Source organism: Leuresthes tenuis, unplaced genomic scaffold (genome assembly GCF_036924035.1).
Source record: "Leuresthes tenuis unplaced genomic scaffold, fLeuTen1.0.hap1 SCAF_20, whole genome shotgun sequence".
Classification (NCBI taxonomy): domain Eukaryota; kingdom Metazoa; phylum Chordata; class Actinopteri; order Atheriniformes; family Atherinopsidae; genus Leuresthes; species Leuresthes tenuis.
In genome coordinates this window covers 18,953,527-18,971,567 of record NW_027325374.1, presented here as the reverse complement: position 1 = coordinate 18,971,567, position 18,041 = coordinate 18,953,527, and the positions used below count along the sequence as shown (strand labels likewise).

The following is an 18,041-nucleotide window of genomic DNA, read 5'->3' as shown; positions in this document are numbered from 1 at the left end:
GAAGGTTATACGACGACATGAAATGAAAAAAAGAGCACTACGAGTGTTTAGAGATATAGATTTGTCTTTATTTGAGTGTATTTCCATCACTGTGTCCAGTTCTTGCAGCAGTAACAACAGTGTGCGAGGAATGACTGACCGGCTGACTGATTACGGCCCTGCGGCTGGATCCAGCAGTACAGGAGAACAAACCAACTCTTGAGGTTTCACCATTTGTCTCACACATACAAACTGTACATACACTTTTACATACGTCATCAACATGTGGAAAAAGGGAAAAAAAAAGGATCAAACTGTGATACCCAGCTCAGACGGCATGCTGAATGCAAGTACTGATTCAGTACACAAACATACAGTGCATACGCACGACACACGTGCATAAAAACAGGAACGCGCGCGCGCCATTTTCTTTTTCTTTTGTCTCTTTACACGCAGCAACACAACTTTACACAAAGTGAGGTGGGCTTTTTTTCCCTTCCTCTTTCTCTGGGCCATACACACACACACACACACACACACACGGATCAATTGGAGCGACATGCGGTCGACAGATAACACTGCGGGCCTGAACTTCTGACCCATTATGTACACTCTGTACTCTGAGTTATGTTTCAGTTTGTCTTTTTTTTTTTTTAAACCGTTTACCTGAAACAGCATCGCAGCGACGTGGAGAAAAAAAAAAAAAAAAGCCGTATCGTGTTAAAAAGAAAGAATCCATAGCAGCAGTTGCACAAAAATGATCAGCACTGTTTTGCCTTTTTTTTTGTGTACAAAAAAAAAAAAACTTGATTGACGGCACAACGTGACACAGACGAACAACATGAGAGTTTAAGGAGAATGCACAAAAAAAAAAAAACGTAAACAAACCTTTTAATTACAAGATGTATAAAAATATAATATTCACGGTGTATCTGTGACCCCTCTTTGACTTTTGGAAGCTGAGAGAGAGGCAGAAAACAACGGAGTTGTCACATCCTTCCCCAGAGAAAAGCTTTTCTGTAAGTACCTACGTGTGCGCGACTACGAACTGACGAATAATCAATGGAATAAACTTCAGAACACTATGTCAGGTGGGTTTTTCACCACAACAGACGAACGAAACAGAAAAGAAAAAATTTTAAATGCATAAGACAACTTCCATTCTGGGAATTTTTGGTCTTTTGGAGGAGTGCAGGTGTGTTGGAAACACGTGCTCGTGTCCAGAAAGAGTCTTTGCAGATACAGTGGGGGGGTGTGGGAGCTCTTCCTGGAGAGCTTTATACCCCCAGTGGGAGGCTGTGGCTTGCCTTCTTTGCACTCGTGGATGTAAATGTATGGAGCTGTGCAAGCATAGAGCAAGACGTGGGTGAAGAACAGCATTTGGGATCAAGTAAAACTTCTTTGCCAGTTAACAGAGAAATGCCGGCTTAGGAGACAGTTCCTCCTGTGTGAAGGTGAGTGTAGAATATCACAGCTTCTTCCTCCTTCATGCCCTGAATTCAAATGAGACTTCAGCAACAATACAAATCTCCCTTCTGTGTTTGGAGCGTTTTCTGTGGGTCCTTGTATTTTGCTTTATCCTGCACAGCAGACAGTGGATCTGGTGAAGCAGTGGAAGAGTAATCCATGTAAGAGTGAGAGCCGCAGCTCGGAGTGAGTCAGGAAGGCGTGTGTTTCTGTTTCCTCCCTCTTTACTTGTTCCGTGTAACTAATCCTTGCATCCTTCTTAAGCTCCACCCGTGGGCTCCGACTATTCGTACTCCAGGAACTGTTTGTGGTAAAACAGGAGGTACCTGTGGAGGTGAGAGCAGCGCAGAGTCAAACCGAAGCCTGGTTAGCAAGGGAGCAGCGGTGTGCTCAGTATACGACATGCTCACCCTTCGCTGTCAAGCACGTCCTTGATGCTAGCCTTGGTGATGATGGCGTCGTCACACTTGAACCACTGGTCCTTGTGCTGCCGGATGAAGGTGGTGTAATGGCCGCTCTCCAGCGTCCCCTGGTGGTTCACCACTGCAAACAAGCTGTACCTGAACAGAGAAGGCAGAAAGGAAAAAGCCTGCACTTCAGCTTCTACTGTACTGCGTTTAATGCAACTACAAATGGCTGAATTACACTGGAACTACAAGGATTGTGGCTTTGTAAGCAACGTTTTCCAAAGCAACTTGAACTTCGAGACTGCTACCATCAAGGAGACAAGCAGGACACTGCCAGGCCTCGTTCTGCATAGGCTCATCCATACAGAGAGCGTGTGTTTGAATGGCCTGTCCACATCTGTCTCCACATCTGTCTCCACAACAGACTGCCATGCAGCTGAAATCTTGGATTCAGCAGGAATGGACACAGACTCCAACAATTTCCAAAACCATTCAAAATGTCATTGTGACAACGATAAACAGACTCTGTCCCCACTTTTGAATGAGCTGAACACAACAAAGCTGGTAATAGACACTGAAAATAATTTCCTCGGAGTCACGTCTGACATAAAAGGTTAAAAAAATATATATATTTTTTTTTTCATGAGGTCACTGTTAGCAGCAGAGTGGGGATAAACTGGTTACTTCTGCTTCTGCTGGTTCAGAAAGTTTCCCCACGTTTGTCTTACTTGTTGTCGTTGTTGAACGGGTCCACGGTCTGCTGGTACTGCCCGTTCATCCGGCTCTCTTTACTGTAAAAAAACACAGCAGAATAAAATCGCTTTGTCTCAACAACTGCTCTTGGTGTTTGAAGTTAAGTCACTAAAACATATTCTTTTAATCTCTCTTCACCCACAAAGAAACAACACACTTCTACATCCAGCTATAAAAAGCTGAGACACTTCTGCTGAAGCACAGAACTTCCTTTACACTCTCCTTTCATCTCAACTTCTAGATTTTAGCCAGTAGCTACCTTATGCTGAGAATTCCTGTGTGTGCATTCAGTGAAAATATTGGCACGTCACCCAGGTTATCCGCAGGTGTTGTTGTACAGGGGATAGTACAAGACTAGTGTGAGATCTTATATGCAACCAAGACAGCTTAAAACAGCTAAAACTGCTTTGCCTGATTAGAATCTTTCCAATGGTTCCACAATTTGGTTTGACAATGTGCTCAAGCTCCTTAAACTATTCCCACAGCCGAGAGTTTAAAACAAGTGAAAACATGGAACAAAACACGTGTGGGCAAAAAGACTGGTGACTGTGGGATGTGCTTGTAAGATGTGTGCCTCCTCAGTAATAACAGGCTGCTGCTGCTGCTTTAATTAGTAGCACACATTAGTTGCTTTCTGTGACTGATTTATGTCCTTTGGTATTCTGGTCACCTCGAGGCCATGAAGGGGGTCATGTCCAGCTCTAGTGGAAAGGAGACATAAGTCGTGATCTTCCGCCGTAGTTTGGCCGAGTGCTCAAACCTCTGACAACAAACACAAACACACATACAAGACAGTGTAAGACCACTGCTCCGGTTATCAATATCCCCTCAATGAGGAGTGAAACTTGATTCTCTTACTTTGAGGTGAAAGCAGGCCACAATAGGCAGCTTCTTCATGGTCAGCTGCTTGGTGGACTCCTGGTAACTATGGCAACCGCTGCACTTGATCTTGGCACTGCTGCCGAGGTGCTCTGGTCTGGTGAACCTGGAGACAAAGAAGAGTATTTGCGTCTATGTGCACCTCTATCATCCGATTCCTGATAGCTCTGCTCCAACGGATTTAGGAGGGAGACCTGAGAGTCATCATTCTACTGGACAGATTGGATCTGACTTTGTTCCATATGGATGTTTATTTAGGGGAGAAAAAGATAAAGCAGCAATCACTTATCTTTTCATACAGATGCTGCCCGTATAAAACAGATTCCAGGCCGTGTTACCTGCGCAGACAGTCGGTGAGCGTCGTGGCTCCGGTGGTGTGGCTCTCTCCATTAAGTGCCGTTAGGTCTCCTCCGGGGCTGAGGGGCCAGAATGGTGTGGAGGAGCCTGGCAGGTCCAGACTGATGTCCCAGAATGGGTCTATGGTTGTTGAAACACCGCTAGGGAGAAGAGGAAATTAAATATTACAGATTCCAGGCGATGCTTTGTGTCAATTAGAGCATATTCAAGTCTGTTACCAGCTTCATGCGGTTTCCTTCATTTACACCTATGGATCTATGGTGTTATGTTTTTTTTTTTTTTTAAATAAATTAGCACAAAGTAACATTAAACTACAAATTATCCAAATGCCCGTTGTAGTAAGTCGGGTGCAAAAAAGACTTTCCTCTTCCTTACTGCTCTCTAGCAGCTTTATACAGAGCCGGCAGCAGATGCAGTCCTATAACATCAAAGAATTCCTCGACAGCACGCTTAAAAATTCTTTTGATGAATTCATTGATCATTCTCTACTCATTTAGGCATTTCACATAATCAGAACAGCTTTTATAGCTGGTGTTCATCAGCTGCTGGTGAGAGATCCTTGATCTTCTGTTGGCTTGAGGGCAGATCGTGTTCTCAACCGCCCGAGCAAACCCAGCACAACGGGAAGGTTGGAGATTTCATCAAGTATTTGCATGTGGAAAGAAATCTATCCGAGGATATGTATTTTTTAACATGCTCATTCAAAGGAAGTCTGCTGAACTGTTTGAGCTGAATCTGGAAAAGAAAGTAGGAGTCAGTAATGTTAGAATGTGTTACTGAATGTGAGTATCAGCGAGTGAGAACTCTTCGAGTCGGATTTTTTTTGTGCGTCTGGCATGCACGATTATTTGAAACACTGTTAGAAGGAGCTTCTCATTCCTCTTCGTATCAAATGCACAATTACACAACAGGCAGAGACCAATTTACAGTCGTATTTTTGTCTGAGTTTGGGCGGCTCGAAGGCCACGCGGAGTGAAGACTTACAGGAATTCAACCAGCGTGAAGGATATGGAGATGGATTTGTGTGCAGTCCTACAAAAAGCACCAATAGTCAATTGCCTCTAGGAGATGACGCTTTGGACAGGTGGAATACTGACTGACTGAGCTGGAGAGGGGAAGACCACAGAATATGTCACAGAGAGGAAAAAGTGGGAAAAATATAAAAAAATTGAAGAAAAGCACAGACAGTGAGTGGAAACCACTCCCTCTATAGTTGATTAAATAGTGAGGTCGCCATTTTGCAGCGCTGTCTGAACGTTTAGTGAGATTGTTTTATATAACCTCTATAGCGGACCAGACGTTTTGGAGCAAATATACCACAACATGCACTGAATGAAAAAAAAAAAAAAAAGGCAGACGATAAAACACACACATTTACGTCTTTAATTGTTTGTTTTTCCTTAAAACTGCAGGTGGAAGTATAAAAATACAAAAATAACCTTAATTTATCATGAATAATGTGAAAAGTGCAGAAAATCACAACACGAGGGTTCAAGGCATTTCGTATTAATTTATTTGTGTAAAAAAAAAAAAAAAAAAAAAGCCTGTAAAGCTGCAGCATGAGGGCTTTTATCAGGGCTGGTTCCGGAACTAATGGCATAACAAACTCCTTTCTTACTAATCGAGAGCCAAATACAATATATTAAGGCTAAAAAATTATCATTATTTTTTTAAAATCTCTGACAACCTCTAATCCTTTAAGTCTTGTTTGGAAAAAAAAAAAGTCCCGTAAAGCATCAGTAGTTTCAACAACCCAGCAGGTGGAGCCAGAGAACAACATTACAGCCTGCGTGGCCGGACGGGTTTGTTGCTGCAGTGTGGCACCTCGGGGTGTGCATGTGCGATATGTGCATGATAAAGAGTGATAAAGAGTGGAGGCTGCTCACCTCAAGGCAGGAAGTACAAAGGTTTAATGCGGACAAATGGAATGGACTCAAAGAGTTCAGAAGGCTGCAAAGCCACAGCTTTGTTCCATCAGACTTTACTCCCCAAACAGCCTCCAGTGAGGCACTGATGGTGTTTTGCTTTTACACATTCACACACAAATGCACACTTACTGGCAGACTTGGCAGGTGACGTCAGACTGCAGGCCCCCTGTGAAGATTTGGTCGATGATGCAGTTACAGTGGTTCGGGTTGTTGGCTTTCTTCCCATTGTCATCTGTGTGGATACACACACACAAATGTACACTGCCACTAAAAGCTATCCTGTGCAACTTCACAGCCACCCACTCTGCTTCTACACTGACAAGCGTGACAAAGAGATCCAGGAGCATCTGAGCGGTCTCAGTCAGCCTCGATCATCTCTTTTCATCCTCACAGCTCCACTCAGCCAGTCATTCCATGAAGCTCCTCTCCTGCTGTCCTGAAGCCTCTTCTTTCTGTCCTCCTGCCTGTCTCTTTCCACTTACACGCTCTACTTTTTACCTTTGCAGTGTCTGTGCAGGACGTCCAGTGCTGCAATGAGGAACTCGTGGGCGTCCTGCTGCTCGTAGCCGGCCAGGTGACGGGCGTGGGTCCACACCAGGTGGAGGAGGCGGAATGGGATGTGGGGCGAGCGGTGGCCTGAGTAGAACTGGAATAGGAGGTAGTGTGTGTGAGACTGATGGCGACAGAAATGTGTCCCTTTTGGACTTGCTATTGTGCCGTTTCGGACTAGATAGTCACCTCCTGGAACAGCTGCGACATCTCGCACACCAAGCAGGAGTTGCTCTGCATTTCACATTTGTGTCGGTCGGACAGGAAGAAGTCGCGTAACAGCGGAGTGTGCGTCAGCGCTTGGACGATGCAGTTCATAAAGCACGTGTTGCCCAGGTTTATCAGTCCACGCAGGCCTGAGAGGGGACAGCAGAGAGAGGGGAGAAGGACATTAAGAACTCAACAGTCAAAGAATAAACAAAAACACCAAACAGATCCAATCAAACCGTAGACTTGACTTCTGAGGCCCCTCATAGGATAATCAGGGTCCTGTTCTCTCAGCCAGTAAGATTTGACATGAGTTGACAGGTTCCCCTTTAAAAACTTTGACTTATTTCAGTTTATCTGAGGCAAGAACTAAACAATGTAGTGGCACACTTTACATTCATATTAGCAGTCAGAAACGTTGGTTTGACTTTTGGAAGCCAGGTGCTCTACTGCGTATCAAGCGATTGTAATGCTGCTCTTTTCAAAGCCACTGAACTAAATGGATTTTATGTCTAACAATTATATTATAACCATGCATATATCCAGTGACATTGAATGGGTGGGCTAATGTATTATAAAAGCCAAGTAGTTGTATTTCAACATAAAAGGTGTCCTGTTAGAATGTAAGTTTAAACTATCACAACAGCACAGGCCTTTTCAACAAACCACCCAAACACTATTTAGAAGAATGCACTGATGGAAAATATGCCATCTACCCATCTCTCTGTAAATACACATACTTTCACACCATAAAAGGTTTAAAAAAAAAAAAAAGTCAACCAAGACTTGTGCTAAAAAATAGGTTTCAACTATAGCCTATAGCTATTTGCTTTGGAACACAATAATCCAAACATCAGCACAAAACTAAAATATTAACTCCAGAAAAACAATGTGCCATCTGTGTGCCATCAATGGTGGTGGTCTACCTTATTTGAAGAGAAGCTTCAAGTTACACAAAAGCTACGATTTTGGTGCTTTTCTTTCTGTGTAATTTGCATATCCTCTGGATGATGTGCCCCTACTTTTTTCTCCGAAGGACATTGAAGAAAACGGATTCGAAAGTAAATAATCCACTTCGTTTTGCCCTACACAACCACACACAAGCGCGCAAGCGCACAACTCCCATCAAGTAGAGTTGTCTGTGATTGGCCCAAATCTTCTGGCTTTGGGCTGTACAGATTTAGCCCAAATAAGCCGCAAATGGAGGGGGCGATATATGCAACCTGTCACTCAAATGTTGAAGAAAAGTCAACCGAGTAACCAAGTTGCTTCGCTTGGGCTGTAAATAATTAGCCCGTTTTCAGCGATTTCATGGGTTTCAGTTAAGATTTTGCTCCGCCTCTGATCAAAAGTTAAAAAACTATTTGTTTAAAGTTTTTAGTGAATTATTTATATATTATATTCTCATTTTTACTGAATAATGTAGGGAGAGCTGAGCCCTGTTAGCCCAATTATACCAGCCGTTCCTGCATATATCTGATATATGTCACTAATGTAAAAACATAGATGTTTCTTTTTATATGACATGGGTCACCAAAACTCTTTCAAACCTAGTTTTAGAGGATAGAAATGGTGAAATAAATGAAAGTTTCAACTTATTCTGCAGAAGCTGTCCACGTGCTCGAATATGATGGGCTAAGAGCACAAAGACCCGACGCATCAAATTAGGTGCCAGGAAGTGATGTCGGCAGTCAGTTAAACCCAAATAAAGGGTGAAAAGAGATGGAGATTCTCAGAGAATTCTGATGCAAACAAATAGTAGAATATACCCGAGGCTATGCTGGACAGCGGACCCAACCACACAGACAGAATGAAAAGTAGGGAAGGTAGAAAGAGCGCTGAGCAGAAAGAGGTAGTGTTCTCACTGATGAGCTCGGCCTGTAATTGTCCTCATGGTAAAACGTGGCCAATGATGTTAATGGTGCTGGGCAGATCTCTGCAGGCTGCTACAAACTATTAAAAAGAATGCCTGCTCCCCTCAGTGCCACACGCTGCCCGATGCCCTCCTGCTTCATTCTCGACTGTGTGCGTCTGTGTGTGAAACAAACCAATTGTACAGTTGGATGTGATTCTCCTCCTCTTGGGATTGTGGCGAAGTAGCTCCAGCTCCCTCTTGGTTGGCTCCCATGTGGAGTACTTCTCCCCTATGCCTGAAACAGATACAGGGATGTACGTATGATCATCTGGTCCTTCTTACTTCCTTTCAGACAAGGTTATGTGAGTAGCACCCTGCTTTAGCGATGCATTCAAAGGTTTTCTCTGAGATGAAAAAATAAAAATAAAAAAAATTGAAGAGAACGAATGTGTGCACCTCATGTTTTCTTCAAAGCATGAATTTTAGAGCAATGTAAACCTGTCAGAAGGTGGAAATGGAAAAAAATGGTGGCATAAAACAACACAAAACACAGTTTCAAGGAGCTCGACTGCAACAGTGTTTCACGGTCGTGCTTAACGACTGAGAAAGACCTTGATACGAGACTTCCATAGAGCTCTTTATCTTTAGCAAGAGCGAGCCGATTGCTTCGGTTTATCGTTTCCATTCGGAAGCTTTTGTGGCGTTTGCGATTCCAGAAGGGAAGCCTCAAAACAAAACTAATTGAAATTCTCTCAACATTCAGTAAAGCTGCTCTCTTACTTCACTGTTACTCACGTTATCGTGTCTATCATCTGTGGTGGTGGTGGTGGGGGGGATTATACACATTTATTTTACATCCAAATGACAATTTGGGGTAGTTTCTGCATCCATTCATGGATTCTCGCACATATGCACATAGCTTCTACGATTGATCTTTACGAAAGAGCCACACAGAAGCACAAACTCATAAATCTAGCAAAAAGAATGTATGCAGACTTTTGTCCTTGTGCAAATAGGCAGCTTCAGTCATGAGATGACAAACAGTTTTATTCCTCATACTGTGACCAGGAAACATCTGCATTAGACCATGATCATTAAGTGACATGATTGTATGAAGACATGAAAAAATACAGGAAAATCCACATAAACCTGAGAGAACTGTGCCATTTGGGTTCAAACCAGTGGGAGACTTCTCTTGGCACTGTGTACGTGTGTCACACTGGAAGCAGGACTATGTGTTCAGCAGTTTTGTACCTTGCATCTTCCAGGCTTTCCTTTGCTCCTCTTTGGCAATCTGTTCCATCTCTTTGTCATAAATGTAGTCTTGGCACATGAAGCAGTAAATTCCCCCGTACAGCAGGTCGATAGCTGGACAAGCAGACAAAAGGGGGGGGGGGTTAGAAAAAATTAAGTCATTTCATTACAAAGTCGGAACAATCTGTTTATTTGACAGTCTGAGCATTATAAAAGGGTGTGTCGATGCGCTATGATCACCTGTCTTTGTACAGCATATAGAAACAGCCGAAAGAAATTAGGAGTCAAAGAGATGAGGAGAAAGAGGTAATGGAGGAGGAAGGAGGTAGGGAGGCCCATCTGTGCTAACTTTCACTATCCCACACTCACTCAAGTGTCCACACACGGGTTAAAAAAATAAAAATCCTTCCACTCCCTGTTCCTGCCCTCTTATCACCTGCTCTGTACCCTGCAGCTACCTGTTTGATGTTGCTATAACAACCTGACTGCAGGCCTCTCTTGGCTGTCATCCTCTGCAGGTATGAAGGAGATAAAACGAAAAAATAAAAAAGAAAGAGGAAGAAATGTTGGAGGAAGGTAAGGAAGGAAGACTTTCACTTAAACTGATAAGCAGTGAAGAAGAAAAAACAAGAGGAAAATGCAGCAAGAAAAGACAAGTCTCAATTAAAGGATACCCTTCCAATTCTGAATATCAGAAGGGTCATCATGTAACCATGGGAACAAGAGGAGTGGGAAAGAGGATAGAGAGGGAGATGAGCCCATATGAGGCGGCAAACAGAATGCGGCAAATGGCTGAGTAAAAAAATAAATATTAAAAAAAAATGCATAAAATGGATGGATGAAAGATATGAAGAGTAAAAAAAAAAAGAATACAGGAGGAGGAACAGGAAGAGAGGGATGATTATTTAATCAAGGCTGATTCCACTGGGTTTGTCAGAGAAGACTTAATTACCTCCTCACCAGTCTGCTGAGATCTGTCCCTTTTTTTTCCTCTCGGTGTTGCAGATTGTTTCGTGCTGTGTTTTCAATTCAGCAGCTAAGCTAATCAAACGCACAAATCTCCACTGACAGAATGCACCAGCTTACCCATTACAACCAGATACCTCATCCTAACCATTACCCTGAACCTAACCATTACCTATTTGCAACTTTCACCCTAAAACCAAGGTTTTGCGTCAGCATCTTGATAACATAAACACTAAAAACACACACACCACGTGGTTGAATGCAGAGTTAAGGAGGCGTCATACCATCAAATGGTAGATTGTCAACATCTGCCAGGCCCAGCTTTTGTGTCGACGCCCTGAGTGCCTTTGCTGCAGCTCTGCTCTCCTGAAACCACTGCAGTGCTTCACTCGCAGCTCCAAACCATCTAATTCTATTACGTGGAGAATAAAAAAGGAAGCCGAAGCTGCCGGCGCAGCTTTCAAACAAACAGGACAGAATAGAATAGAAAAATACTTTATTCATCCCCCAGTGGGGGAGATTCAAATGATGCTTTATGTAAAAGATACTTCTGAACGTTGCCTCCCAAGTCTGCCTTTTTTATTTTTGACTCTAAAACAGCTGAGCTCCAGTCACTGGCTAAAAACTGACAATCGCTTGGAGGACGTTCATTCAGCTTTTTTATTTCGTTAAAAAAAAAAAAAAGAAACACTTTCACTTAATAGCTGAACATTCTAGCTTTATAAGAAATATATATATTTTTTAAAAATGAATAAAATCGTTGGTATTTATTTATTTCATGATTTTTCATACAGATGAGGAAAATATTATGGAATCAAGAACAAAACAAATGGGTTAACGCTGTATTCTCTTGCAACTCCTTAAATTCTGCGAGACATGGACATCGCCAATGAGCCGAGCTCCAACTTTCATGTACCCCAGCATCACTAAACCTGCTTTCAATTGACGGAATGAGCAAAGTGGCCAAAATGTCACCCGAGTCCACCTGAGCAGCTCCTGTAGAGCTAACGACTGCATCTCTGTGTGTCCAACACTGGACATCGACCACATAAAACGATTGAGGTAATGTGCTTGTTTTCTTCAAGCAGTCATCTTTATATGCTTAATTGGACCAGCACCAAACAGAAGTCATCCAATCACCCACAGTCCATGACAGCTTCTCCTCAGCCCACTGTAACCTCGTCCTCTTCGGTTTAGGAGTCAGTGATGGTTACATTTGGCTTTTCTGGATGGAAAACAACTGTTCCTTCAGCTGTGTGTGTTCTAACAGTTCAGTCACAAACAAAGATTCCTGTTTCTGTCCATTTGTTTTTCCATCTCTTTTATTGCTTGGCTTCTTTTTTCAGACAAATTCCTTTAAGTCCTCTGTCTTGGAGCCTTGACATCTCCCTTGGTCGACCTGAATGTTTCCCTTTTCCAACATTTCCCATTTTGTATGTACGAGTTCCAAATTTTAGACGCAGCTGACTTAGAACAACCAACATCTTTTACTAGACTCCAGAGTTGAATTATCTTCTTCGTAAGCTTTATAATCCTTTCCATCTACTGACGGTTGCAGCGGTTCACGAAGCACTGCACTACACTAATATCTATAAAAGTGTTACAGTCTGCTCTATATCAGCACCTGAGAGCACCGCATATCCATTTTCTATAGCCACTTCTTCCTGTTCAGAGTCATGCTGGGCTGCCGGCCCTCCGTACTGACTGTTGGTGAGAGGTGGAGTCCCCTGTGGACGTGTCAACCGGCCATCACAGGGTCAGCCAAGCGAGACTATGTTCAGTTTAATCACCAATTAACCAGCTGAGAGGGGAGACCAGAGAACCCAGAGGAAACACAGGTAAAGCATCTAGAGAGTCGACACAGTGAGCTAAATGACATCTTTCCTATTTGTTCTGGAAACACGCCAACAAAAGACCAGACCTATGAGCTGAGGTGACAAACAGAGCGACTGGTTCGGTTCCTGAAAGAATAGCTGCGATTTTAAATGAAGATTGTCGACGAGTCACGTGATGCACAACAAAGAATATCGTCACGGTTGAAGTTTTTGAGGGATTTTGGAGGGAGAGGACTACAAACCATCGAGTGGTGCCAAATTAACGTGCTTAATCTTACTCACCAACCGAGGCTGACCCCAGTCCCCTGTTCACTAATGCATTTCTGCCTTCTAATGAGCACCGCAAGGCCAGATACACGTGACATTCAAATCTCTGCAGGCCTTTAGAACGTGTTGCGATTCTGTTGCTCTGGCATGTGTAACGACTCACAGCCGTTCACCTGCCGCAGATAGCTTCTTTTGTCCTCCACTTGCCCAATTTTGTCAAATTATTTACGCAGTTTACAATACACAGCGCACCATGTTGAGATTTGCCAAGTTTTTCAGCTACGAGCTCTTTGGGAAAGAAAGAAATGTAAGAGAATGATGCGTCTTTGCAACATGCGTGGGTAAACAAAGTGTTAAGTGGAAGGTATAAGGAGTGGGAAAAAAAGAAGAAAAACATGAGTGGTAGTTACAGGGTTTTATACTGCTGGATATGTCTGTGTCTGTTTAGAAGAAAGTTGTTACATCACGTAGACACGAGAGGCCTCAAAACAAGTCATTCAGCAGCAGCTGGACGCTGCAAACATCTTTGTGTATGAAATTAGCGAGTGTGTGCGTCATACCCAGGTTATGCCTCTTGCTCTTGGCATGTTCGTGGATATGTTTTTTGGCAAAGCAGGCGAAGAAGACGCAGTAGAGGCAGGAGTGGAGTCTGTTGAGGTGGGCGCCGCACATGTGACAGATACATGACTTGGCCTGAAAGAGAGGGGAGAAAAAAAATGACAGATAAAAAGGACTGAGGATAAGAATTCCTGAATGTAGGATTTAATGAAATTAAATGCTGCTCAAATGCAAAAGAACCAATACTTTTTTTCTTTGCCGTTCCAAACAAGCCGACGCAGAAATAACGGCAATAAACTTATCAAAAAAAAAAGCAACAATATCTCAAGAATATTCTGACGCATGTAAAACTTTGCTTTTTTCCAGTAGTCTGCTGATAACAGAGGTGAAGATACTCACAGTGGCAGGAAATCATCACCAGTTTGCAACCAACCAGCATACGATCATTAATTGGTTATTTTCTGGGCTCAAGTAGTTAGGTAACGTCGTTCCTCCGTGATGCTAAAGCTACTGTGATGAGCAACAACTGAGCAGGAACTGAAGGGAGGAAAAAACTTTGTGCTTTGCAAAACTGGTAAAGCAACAAAATGGTTGTGGAGGAACCAAATCAGCTGCATTTTTTTTTTTACCCTGACCTAGTTTTCTGCAACCTTAAGGAAAACAACCAGCCCGGGAAATCAGTCAAGAATCGACGTGTCCCTCACACTCTGAGAGGAAGAGGATCGCCACATCACTCAGCTGTGAACAGGAGCAACGGCCGAGTCTGAAAGGCAGCGCTGACAAACTGCAGGAAGTGAAAAGTAACACAGCAAGCCTTTAAGAATGAGCATCTCCAGAGCCAAATGTTCTGTATATTTAGAGATTTATTGGTAGACATGTAGCGTGGCGCTGCATGTTCATAAGAAAAAAAACAGAAATATGGTTGTTGCTTTTACTGACATGGTCACCAGTCATTTCAGTTTTTCTTTCCACCTTATTAATAGCTCAGCACAGGCGGTGACATGTTCAGTCTGAAAAGTTTGACATTTCGCACGTTTGCTTTCTGGCCGAGAGATTAATCAGAACTCCATCAGGTCCAACATCTGCAATAAGACTCCACCAATGCTAATCAGATGAAGGGGAAGAAGATCCTCATGCATGCAGATTCGTTTTGCTGAATTTGTAATAATCTAATGTTTGCTATATCCCAGTGAAATCACACGCAAATCGCTTTCAAAATTCTCGTGCAAAGAGAACATCAAATGTGAATAATAAATAAGTCCATTTTAAAGCAGCAGGAAGCTAAATTATTAATCAAGCTTCCTATACATTCTGTTTGATAGGCACGGTGGAGAGGAAAGGGTGGGCGGCGTGTTTGTGGATATACGATAGATAGCAACGGTTCAAAAGCATGCAGATGACAAGCTGGCATGAAAATGAGCCAGTATGAACATGAGGAGGTAAGGAGAGATGAGGGAGAGGGCGGCTGGAGGATGCGAGCGCCGTAGGACTGACAACGACAGGAGAGCAAATCATAAAGAAAATGATTGCTGTTCCTCTCCAGAAGGTTAAAACTACGCAAGGGTCTAATGTAAGCTTTCATTTGAACTTTCAAAATGAACTCAAACATCTGACGTCCAGGCCTCTGTAGAGCAGCTGGCAGCAGTAGAAGCTAATGTTGCATGAGAGAATGGAGCCGGGTTTGTGCATTTCTGTCACACACTGCTGCGTTAACTAGTAGCACATGCATTATCGGATGTTTACTGACAAACAACCGGCCTTTTCAGCACATTGTGGAAAAAACTAACCCCCCCCCGCATCAATCTGTCCGCACTCATTCTACAGGCCGTCAGTGCTTAAATATTGTTGCTGTCCCCGATGACACGGTGCTCACGAAGGAATCCGTGTCTGTGGAGCATCCCCAACTGTCAGATCAGGGACTGAGAGTCTGACTACACATACCTGTGGGTAGTAGTTCCTGTCATAAAGGCCACTTCTTAAGTGAGGCTCAATATTCTTGGCAATAATCAGCTTGGACGGGAAATGTGAATTCAGTAAAAATGAGTAATTTTAGGCAACGTCTGAGCCCAGTTAAACCACTCCTCATGTTATTGGTGAGAAAAATGGACAGAGAAACACACTTGCGGATCCATTGCTCCTTAACAAAACCTGACACTTGTCAACACAGCACACATACTTTCAGACATCCCCTCAGGGCATTAAAGAGGAAACACATTCATGATAACGCTGTGGTTCAAACATGTATGAACCACAGCAATCCAGAAGGAAAGCTGACTCCAGAGCAGCGACTGATATTAAAACCACCTCACTAATACAGTGCAGACCCCCCTTTGTGCTCCCAAAACATCTCTGAGGTCATGTGACACGAAAACGGGACATCTGGGTCCTGTGGTGGGTCAGGCTTGGCATGGAGAGTCCTGTGAAAGCTGGATCAAATTGGAATCTGGAGTGCCAGGCCCCAAAGTTTTCTGGTGAAACCCTGCCTTGTAATGAGGTGACCGATGCTGTTCACCGCTTTTGAGGCTCTGCTTAATCTCTGTATATTCACATTTAGAGCAACACTTGTCAGTTCTTTTACGGGAAGTAATTCACTTACTTCGTCTGTCATATTGATTCCTTTTAGCGATTCTACACCTAGTGAAGACAGTAAGACTCTTCCGGCGGACGGCTTTGACAGGAGTTGCAGACCTGCCGAATCTGTTACAATCTAAATGATTATTTGAAAATTAACCACGATTATGAGTGAGTATTCAACATTTCTGTATTATAACGAGAACACGATCCCGCAAGCAACACTCCACGCAGGAGCATCCTTGGCAAGAAACGAACGCAGCCAAAGAATAGAGCCTTCAAATGCACGAGGGAAACAAACGCTACAAATTCAATCTGTGTTCGAAGGTCACCATCTGCCTGATGCAGACTGAGTGTTGACTGTGACCAGCAGAAGGTGACATCAGCTGTAATGGCAGCAGAGTCGTCTGCATTTTTCCCACCAGAAACAGTTTCAAGTGTTGCTGCAGGGAGGCTACACAGTGGGAGTAGCCATGGAGTAACCCGCCGCATCAGAGAGCAACACTCCACGATACGCTCATTGTTATGATCGTATGACTGTCATTAAAAACGTGTAAATTGTGTCTTCCATGAAAATGAATGAAATAAAATAACCGATGTGCACGTTTCCTCCAATTTGAAGACATAGTCAACTGAGGCATAATTAGCTCAAATGTCCTGACAAAAAGGAGTTCACACTGAGCAGGGGTGCCCTGCTGGTTAGGGCGGTAGCAGAGGCAGATAACCCAGAAATCCCTGGAGGAGGAGACCCTAAACACACCATAGGTTTCAGTATACATGGCTGTTACTAACACTCCCAACTGATCCCCTGTACTTTACTGAGAACTCAGGGTTGTCCCAGAGCCCACACAAGTGTAGGATGGATGTAACCAGGCATTCAACCAAGCCCACACTGCAGATGCAAGCACAGCATGCTACCATTTCGCACATCTGTACAGTGCTCACATGTACGACAAGTGAAGGGCGGGCTGGCTTTATGACGCATCCTTATGGTTAACAGCAGCATACTGTAATAAAGGATAATAGGTATAGGCTCATTTGTGGGATTCCAATTTCGAGAATGCTCCATAAACAAGGAAATACCAGTGTCTACTGCTGGTGGAAGGAAGTGGGGCCATTGCAAACAGATGCACATCAGCTCTGATCTAGCATGCGGTCTCAGGCTTTGGTGGTAGATAACGTTCAGCAGTGATAGGTTAACAAGATTGCTTCAGCTTGGCTGCAGTGCAGCTGTGGAAAGCCTGTAGACTCGGCGTTTTACACTGGCTCAAGAAAATAAGAGCACGGGCTGGTAGTATTTAACGGAGGACAAACGGTTCTTTGGCATCAAGTGTCTAGGTATCGGACCTTCGTGTTGGAAGGGCGGGGAACTGTGCACGCATGCGATGGAATCTCAAACATACACATAAAAGAAGAAGAAGAGAAAACACGGTGTGTTGGGGTTCTTTCATCACACTCGTTTCTCAGTTACTTGTTACCTTGCGTTTTCTGGTCTCAGCGGAACCGCTCCACACGAAACACTGATAGATGAGCCTCAGGTTCTGCTTCCAGTTGTCCACTTTGAAGCCGTTGACATGGGGGCAGCCTGCAGGACTCATGGTAGTCACAGCATTCGGCTTTCCTCTTCTGTTTGCGACGAAACCTGTTCAAATCCCTAAACTGAGCCCCAGTCCAAGTGGGCTCTCTGGCTAGCTCGCCAGGTTCGTTATCCTCCGAATGCTGCGTTCTTGGCTAACTGGACATGTCCTAGTTGTAGTACCTGAGACACGCGCAGTAGTAAACATCAAACCAAACTTTACAGTTTGCTCCTTGTGAATATAAATATCATTCACCAATATACTTAAAAATAACGCAGCACATTTTGTTCTTAACATTCGTTAAATTCGTTAGCACGTAGGCTAAAGTTGATTAGCATTGGAATTTCAACAGTAGCTTACACGGTAAACGTCATCAAGGCCCACCTCATTCATGGCGGTGGACCAATGAAAGCCGAGTGGTCGGCGTGATTGACGTGCATCAAACGGTCCCTTTTCATTTATGTCCCGCCTCTACGGAATGGGTACTGCATCGCGATTGGTTGCATTTTCTTACAAACCACATCCGATTGTCGAAAGACGTTCATTGGCTAAAACATAAATCTGCTTCATTCCATCAATCAAGAATGTTATTTGACAATCAAGAAAGAATGGCAATCCAAAATACACCTTAG

The 18,041-nt window shown here is 43.5% G+C and overlaps 1 protein-coding gene across 1 annotated transcript; it reads right to left on the bottom strand.

Moving 5' to 3' along the window:
- Nucleotides 1-46: 46 nt before the first annotated feature.
- On the bottom strand, nt 47-17,786 carry usp22 (ubiquitin specific peptidase 22). The gene is made up of 13 exons (XM_072372790.1): nt 17,311-17,786; nt 13,264-13,396; nt 9,636-9,749; nt 8,575-8,676; nt 6,509-6,675; nt 6,269-6,416; nt 5,900-6,002; nt 3,824-3,982; nt 3,465-3,591; nt 3,277-3,368; nt 2,582-2,644; nt 1,857-2,006; nt 47-1,772 (listed from the first exon to the last, which is right to left on the bottom strand). Exons 1-13 carry the CDS (start codon nt 17,428-17,430, stop codon nt 1,730-1,732), a joined length of 1,521 nt encoding a protein of 506 aa, XP_072228891.1. The 5' UTR covers nt 17,431-17,786; the 3' UTR covers nt 47-1,729.
- Between the last annotated feature and the right edge of the window lie 255 nt (nt 17,787-18,041).